This window comes from Poecilia formosa, unplaced genomic scaffold, assembly GCF_000485575.1.
Source record: "Poecilia formosa unplaced genomic scaffold, Poecilia_formosa-5.1.2 Scaffold133, whole genome shotgun sequence".
NCBI classification, from domain to species: Eukaryota; Metazoa; Chordata; class Actinopteri; order Cyprinodontiformes; family Poeciliidae; genus Poecilia; species Poecilia formosa.
The window spans coordinates 1,671,703-1,679,911 of NW_006800072.1; the positions used below are offsets into that span (position 1 = coordinate 1,671,703).

Here is an 8,209-nt window from a genome sequence, read left to right on the forward strand (position 1 = left end):
TAGCTAGTACACTTTACACCTGTCATCTCAAACTGCATTCCTTGAAGGCAGAAGTCCTGTGACTTTTATTTGTGTCCGTTGTTCTACACTCTTGAATTAAACGTCTGAATTGCTTCACTAGCATGCAGTCAGCCTCTGCAGAGCTAATAATGGAGCCAGACGCTGAAGCAGAGAAACATCTAAAGGTTTCAGGACTGAATTACCTGATGATGCATAAAGTTCTGTCTTACAAGATGGTGAGGTAATATTGTGAAAGAAGAGCACACCTCTGAGTCTGCTGTCGGTTTATAAAAGTATAAAACGACGAGCCTTTCCAGGATCAGACACGTAAAAGCATGTTGTTAGTAATCAAAACCAGATTTGTATCTTTGCCACAGGCATCAAGACAATTAAGTGTGTTTACATTCAACTGACTGAGGTGCATTGAATTTGACGCTTTAAGAGACAAACTAGTTCTGTGCATGCAAGACTGAATTTCGTTTTAATTTTTGTGTGTTTTAAGGAATCATCTCAAACTCCTTTAAGAAGAGGAGTTTGAGATGCAGGACTTGTCCTGCATTTAAAGTTGCAGGCCTGGTCCTGCAACTTTTAGATGTTTCTCTTCTTCAGCGTCTGGCTCCATTATTAGCTTTGCAGAGGCTGACTGCATGCTAGTGAAGCAATTCAGACATTTAATTCAAGAGTGTAGAACAACGGACACAAATAAAAGTCACAGGACTTCTGCCTTCAAGGAATGCAGTTTGAGATGACAGGTGTAAAGTGTACTAGCTATGCATGTGTAGTTGCTAAGCAACATGTCAGCTGAGAAAATGTCAGACTAACCAGACCAGCCACAGCGTGACAGAGAGCCATCGGATGTTTGGAGAACGAAGAAGGTCACAGATGTTGTGCACTCTCGTCTCTCCAGTCCTGCCTTCATTCTGTGAGAAAGCAGGAACAACAAATGCTTAGAAAATAGCAATGTCACGAGAGTAATTACTGTGATTGATTAGCAGTCTTGGCAACTTTCATACCTCCACTTTTGGCCAACCTGCAGTAGTTGCAGGTTGGACTTTTTACAAGTCTGCTGAAAGTGGCAACGTTTTTCTCACAGCTTGAACAATCAGAAACAATTCTACAACATCTTGTTTTTGCATCTTCCTTAAGAATAAAAACTACTTAGAATATGCATTAACAAATTTTTATCAAACAAACTCCTGGAACCCTGCTGAGGGTCTTGCAGTATTTTTATAAGAAGGAAAATGAAGGGCCAGTGTCTGCACAGAGGAAACTAATTTCATTATTTGTTAATTATTCCTTTTTCAACTTTACACAATACTGAGACCAGGCAGGAAATATTTTCTAAAAGCAAAGTCTCAGCTACAAAAATAATTTCCTTCTTAACATACAGTGACTAATACACTATTGGTTTGCTTTAAAACTTGTAAAGAACTGTGTTGTTGTTTGGGTTCACAAAATATATAAAATATATAAAAATATTGCAATATTCCAAATTGCAACCTGTGTCCTACATTTAATTATTTTTTCCAATTTTCTCACTTTATAACCAAAACATTAATGTGTTTTAATTGGATTTTATGCAATAAACAAATAAAGTATCATGTGTGAATTAGAAGAAAAAGGAGGGATGGTTAACAAATTTTTATATCTATTTTTTTTTCAAAAATTATCTGAAAAGTTGAGCTTGAATTTGCTTTCTTTCCTTCTTCATTAAAACATATTATAACCTATAACTCATCAGCTCAGATTGCAATGTTTATAACCCCTGTCAGAGGAGACATGCAGGACAAGCTGAGGACTGAAAGATGTCCTGCAAGAAAAATCAAGCAATGCTGTCATGGCTGATAAAAATTATTCATTTGATTTTTGTTGTGACGTTATGACAGCCTCAGTTTGACCCTTTAATGCGTAGGCCCACCGGACATTTGCCCAGTACGCCTGATGACCAGTCCACACACGGCTGTAACTGAAGTTAGAGCAGGGATGCCCAAAGTTTGTCCTCGAGGGCCGGCATCCTGCATGCTTTAGTTCTCTCAGCAAGTTAATGTTCTCCTTAGACCTCATAACGAGTCATCATTTGATGCAGGTGTGCTAAACCTGGGAGAGAACTAAAACATGCAGGATACCGGCCCTCGAGGACCAACTTTGGGCACCCCTGAGTTAGAAAGACAAAGAGTGATGGATGTTGAGGTGGAAGTAGAAAAGCTACAAGAAAAAAGCTTAAAACGTGTCTAAGGCAGAGACCAGCAACCGGCAGCTCTGGAGCTGCAAATGACTCTTTGGACGTTTCACAATGGGTCTTTATTACTCCAAACCAGCTGACAGCATTCAGCTGGTGTCATACCTTCACATTTTCTATAGATAATCATGATGGGCTGGAATGGCTAAAAAGGGCAGTGCCAGTCCAGCCTGGGTTACAAAGTATTCACTTTGAGTGAATAAAGTAACATGTGGCTTTTACTGGACAAAAATGTTTGCAGCACTTGTATATACGGGAATACAAAGGAAGTGGCACAGAAGCCAAACATTACAGCTTACCTACAAAATGTAACAGGACTTGGCAAGAGGATTCAACTCTTGCCAAGAGTTGAATAGTGCAGGTGATGGTGGGTGTTTAATGCTCTGACCTTCAGAGGGCTAAAGATGACGGGTGGAGATTCAATCCTGTTCATCTTGGCAGCATTCCGGATGATGACCTCGGCTTCCTCGACTCTACCCTGGGAAAGCAACCAGCGAGGCGACTCTGGGATGAACCTGATTCGTTTTGCAACATTGTGGACGGAAGGCGAGAGAAAATGAAGACTTCAGTGATGATGCACAGCTGCTATGGTAGGTGATCTGTTTGAGTTTTGCACAGCCATAAATGCACAGTCTTATTAAAGGCAGTTTTATCAGGTACTTACAGTTTCATAATCTAAACAAGAAAATTAGACGTTTGTGAATCAGGAAGAAATATTACAAAGGGAATAAGTTTTGTTTCACATTTTCTGTACCTATGCTAATGTAAATCCATGACATTAGTTGTGCATATTTTTTCTGTGCATATGAGTCGTACAAGTCATCACACAAGTCATTTGAATTTATAATATGAAGCATCATATACAAACACTAGCAGAAAACATTTAGAAATAACATTCGGTCATGTTTCTTTTCCAAGCAGCCATTTTAATTTTTGAATAACAGAAAATACATTTAATATTTTTTCCAATTACTGCACCTTGGTATTTGCATTTGTTGAGGTGACTGAGCTCATCTGTTAAGTTTTTATGAATGATGCAGTTCCACATCACAGTAAAAGTGTTTTATGTTTATGCTGCACTTTTGCTCATCACTGATAGTTTAAACATGTTTAATTTTATCAATAAATGAAATGAAAATCACACATGAATGACTGTTCATGTGATAAGTCATTAAATATCGTGGCAGCGACGGATGTAAGCAGTTACATGAAAGATATTCATAATTCAGCCTTCAAATGATTATGAACATGGATGGACTAGAAAACAGGAAACTTCACATTTAGACTTCTTTGTGGCATCGCTACAAAAAATTAATGAAACATCTATTTTTCCAAACTTTCCTCTAACCGGCTGCTATATTTCTTAAACATGATACATCTAGCTTTAGTTGTTGTTGTCCCATGCCTCCAGAACCTACGAACATGTTCTTGTGTAGTTTCTGCAATAAAAGTATCATTAAAAAGTTGCCAACCTGTTTTTTAATGGCCTGACATTCAGAGGTTAAAACAGAAAAAAAAAATGTTTGTTAAACAGTAGAACTGGATTGAGGGAAATCCCTGAAGGAAATCTAGAAATCACATTTTAGAATGAGCTGCAACTGCCAAATAACATCCAAGACGGAAAGAAATCTGAAACAAATCTTCCATGAAAAGAAAATCAACTCAAAAACGATGTACAAACATGATGCATACCAGAAGAGGGGCAAACAAACGCTGCCAGCCAACATGAAGCCCACCTGAAGCATCCTCCAGTCTCTCACAAAGAATGCGAACAAAGGTAGGAGTGTGTAGCCCACCGCGAAGAAAAGACACACTCCAGCAGTGGAGAAAAAAGTTCGGACCTGAGGACCTAAAATTTCTCCTCCTGAACACAAAAATATATTACATTAAATTTAAATCTGTTTGGGGGATTGTTGTGCACACAGGAACTGACATACCTAGAACAAATGTAACCAGGTAATTGGAAATTTGTTCCACTGCAAGAAGAAAATACAAAACGACAAACATGATCCAGCTTGAAGAGAAAATCTGAATCAGTGTTGTGACTACTTGCAGTCCTATGGTACCAAACATCACCATTTTCCTCCCAAATCTGAAATGAACACAAAGCAGAGAGAGGTTCGTGAACAATTAGTTACATTCTGTTGCATTACTGTATTGAAAGCCAAACCCTTGTTCTACGTTTTGCTCTGAACCCTCGACTACTGAGAAATGATTACTTGCTGTAGCAATGAAATCTGTTGAAGTTTTAAATGATTAGATCTGATTTTATCCAATGGCTACCATAATGAGCCAGCTTGACCAGAGATCTGAAGCTTACTGAAAATGCACAGACGTGCCGAGGCAAACATCATATTTCTCACCCATAAAATGTCTGAATGGCTTCATTACTTTCTCCACTGCTGTTGCTGAATTACAACCATAAGCAGTCTTCAACTCCAAAACAGAAAACTAACCATCCTTCAACTCTCACTCTGTTCGCTGATTGTCCTGATTGAAATTCAACCAAAGAAATCAAGTTCAATGGGAGAAATCAAAGATGCAGCACTGAAGCGGGATGAGAAGTAATGGTTTCATAGAATTTTTGACTTGCATGAAGTTTACCTAAATATTTTCTAGATTATACATTTTAAAAAACTGTATTTTTTAAATGTATAAAACCAGAACAGTGATTGCCTCGGGTTAAGTTCAGTTCTTGTAACAAAATATTCAGTCTGCAACCTGTCGGAGAGCTGTCCTGAAACGAAGGAGCCAGCAAGAATGCCACCGAAGAACAAAGAAGAAGTGAAGGGCTTCTTCCAGCTTTGGTCACACACCAGGTCCCACTGTGAAAAAATAAACACAAATAAGTTAAATTCAGGTTGGTCAATAATTTACAAAAAAGATGAAACAGTAGCAGTTAATGGAGTTAATAGGAGCCTTTACCCAATTTTTATGACAACTTTAAGTGTCCTAAAGTACTTTTGGTTTATCCATTTGTGGACCAAAAATGTTGGGATTTTTGGCCGTAGATTTGATAGGAGGGATATTTCCTTTTTTATTTTTTAGAACTTGACTTGTTGTCACAGCTGAGTGCAAATATCTTCATTAACAATTTCTATTTTGCATGTTTGGTCGTTTTCATCCTTCACAGAATGGGACTTTTGGGTGTTCATACAGACTCATTCTCAAACAAAGAAAATTATAATTTATTGATTATAAATATATCAAAACTTTCAACCTTGCTTAATGGATTTGGTTGGATTTTGCAGGGGATCTTTATAACCAAAATTTTAAAATCTTCCTGCATGTGAACCTGGACAAAATCCAGCATCATTTAATCCACACACCTCAGAGACGATGGTAGAAGTATACACGCTGTGGTCAAACTCCCATCCGTCCAGACAGCCTTCTTTCGGCACATTAGACAGATTAACGTCGGCTCCAGGCAGCAAGCCTCTCTCCGAGTAATTCAATAAATTCTCCACTTTGTATCTGGAGCACTTGCTGGGCACCAAAGCGCCGTCGCGGTTCGCATCCTCCTCCAGCGGGATGCTGCTGTTCCTCCACGCCGCGCTGAGGTTCAGGTGCGCGGGCAGCGCGCAGCGGTGATCCGGCGTGTCGGCCAGAAACACCACAGACAGCGCAGTGAGTCCATTAGGAATGAAGCTCAGGCAGAGGAGGAAAACGACCCGCCGCTGGAAAGGTCCCCATTCTCCCAGGAAGGCGGTCGCCGCATCATAGTCAGTGATTTTGCTGGTGTCAGAAGTTGCAGCGGGCATTTCGAGGCAGAATCCGGCGCATGGATGAATGTGCGCAGGTTGAGGATTTCTCTAGTTGTGGTTTATTTCCTGCTGTGAATCTGTCCAACCCACAACTCGCTGTGACAAGAAAACTGATGTTTTTTTTGTTTTGTGCTTTTCCTCCGTAAACAGCAAAGTTTCTGATGGGAGTAATTTGTCCTTGAAAACGGTGAATCCAGGAAGACGACACGAAAAGCATTTAATTTGTTGCGGCCCTGGAAAATAAGTTTTAGAGTTTTACTTTTTAATCAACACCCAAAATTTCTCCAAATTTAACCTAAATAACTTTTTTTTAGTAGAGTCCTTTTTCTACCATCTTTGGAGACAGAAAATCAATTTATCTCCTTTTAATCAAAGATCAAGCACTGACTCAGGGTGGAGTCTCAGGGTGGAGTTGGCCCCACACTGGCTTTTGAAGAATTTGTGTCTTTAAGAACTGGGGCAGTTTGACCTTTTTTTAAACTCTTCTGACTGAGTGGAAGAATCGTTTTGTTTTTTTCCACTCTAGAGGATGCCATTACATTAGATTTTATGATTTATGGTCCACGCTGGGTTCATCTGGTTTCAGATCAGGTGTTTCTACTCTGGGGAGTGGCTGTTTACCCAGGGTGCCATTCCTTAACATATCTTGACAGCAAACCTAAAATGAGCTTTTCTTCTCTAATCATAGTATCTTTTAAACGGTGTGAGACTTCCACAGAACTGCTGCTGCCTGTAGACAGCGACATCTTGATCACCTGGTTTGTAAAATTTACTTAGGATTTTGTTACAAAATTAATATTTTTGTGTAAACAGACCTAAAAGAAGTCCCAATGTGTCTTCATGCTGCTACTTTCCTCTTTTCTTAATGTTTTGTTTTAGAGTATATAGGTGGAGGTGCTTCATCTGAGAACCATAAGGTTTGGAAATGCAACTGTTTATCCCGGCTACTATTTTAATCGCTCTTTCATTTCTCTATTCAAGTTACATTTCTGTCCGTTTAATTTCTGTTCTATTTCAAGCAAGTTTAAACTTACAACTGATAAAAGAAACACACCCAACATCAGTAAATTCATGAACAACAAGTTGTGGGGCTTCAGTGCAATCTTCACATTATCTTTAAGTGAAATAAAAACACAGATAAAGGTACTTTTATTTTAGAAAGAAATCTAAAATATGGTAAAAAAAAAAAAAATGTCAGCGTGACATACTGCTAGAAATCCACTACTGGAGCTTCATCAGTGGTGTGGTGTTACTCTTATTACATTTAGTTTCAGCAACCAGTCACTGGCTTAAAGGTCAGCTGTTCTAATGTCATAATTATCTGAAGGAGGAAAGAAACACTCATCACAACTACCAGGTCAACTGAAACTTAACAGACCTCAGCAAGTTAAAGTTTAATTGCAAATCCAATCACACAACGGGCCAGCTGAATGGTTATTTAGTAAAGGGTTTAATGTCTTTGCACAAAGAGGAGTGCCTTTGAGTTGGATTCAAACCAGAGCCTAAACAAAAAGACCAAGGAGCCGTGGGTTACACATTGCTCAGTAACAGAAGCTGCGTTGTGACCCTGAACAGAAGATACAGTAGGCATTCAGTCTGTGTCAAGGCTGCTAAAATAGGTCAGAAGTAAAAGTCTGCTTTATTTTTTTCATGTTTAAAAATGTCTGTAATTTTACACCCAAAATGTTTATCGTAGTTAGACACATATTTAGACTTTATTTGTCTCTCTCTGCTCCTTGTAGATTTTTCTTATGCTTGAGTTGAAGGCCAACTTGTTGCTCTTGCAGAGTAGCTGCAAGAGCAACAAGTTGGCTACAATGGCACATTTCTGACCCTGGGCTTTTAGCACCCTCTGGTGGAATCTAGAGGAAATGTTTTTAATCTGGTGAAACACCATTAAAAGACTCTGATGTTGTAAAAAGTAATATAAACTAGTTTAACGCTAATGTTTCTCTTGTTTACTTGGCACATAATGACTTCTACTTCACACTTTATATTTGCATCTATCCTTCTGAATAAAATAAACTGTCCAGGAGTACAAACTTACTTTAAGCTACAATTTAAAGAGGTGTAACTAGGAAATGTGCAGCAGGCCTGTTGGAATCTGAAGTTCATGGTTGAAAGTTAGTTGTGAAGGAAAAGTGTCTGCAAATATAGCTTAGAGGTTACAAGTAGGGATTGATTGCATTAAGATAACTATCTTTTC

At 38.8% G+C, this 8,209-nt stretch overlaps 1 protein-coding gene across 1 annotated transcript in view; it reads right to left on the reverse strand.

Moving 5' to 3' along the window:
• The window catches only part of LOC103144908 (solute carrier family 22 member 5-like), a 10,451-nt gene extending 4,081 nt beyond the window's left edge, over positions 1–6,370 (reverse strand). The window contains exons 1-6 of the mRNA XM_016676367.1: positions 5,569–6,370; positions 4,961–5,064; positions 4,177–4,331; positions 3,932–4,103; positions 2,628–2,754; positions 819–920 (exon numbers count right to left, since the gene is read on the reverse strand). Coding sequence (XP_016531853.1) covers positions 819–920; positions 2,628–2,754; positions 3,932–4,103; positions 4,177–4,331; positions 4,961–5,064; positions 5,569–6,000 — 1,092 coding nt within the window. The 5' untranslated portion in view covers positions 6,001–6,370. The remainder of the gene's footprint in view (positions 1–818; positions 921–2,627; positions 2,755–3,931; positions 4,104–4,176; positions 4,332–4,960; positions 5,065–5,568) is intronic.
• Between the last annotated feature and the right edge of the window lie 1,839 nt (positions 6,371–8,209).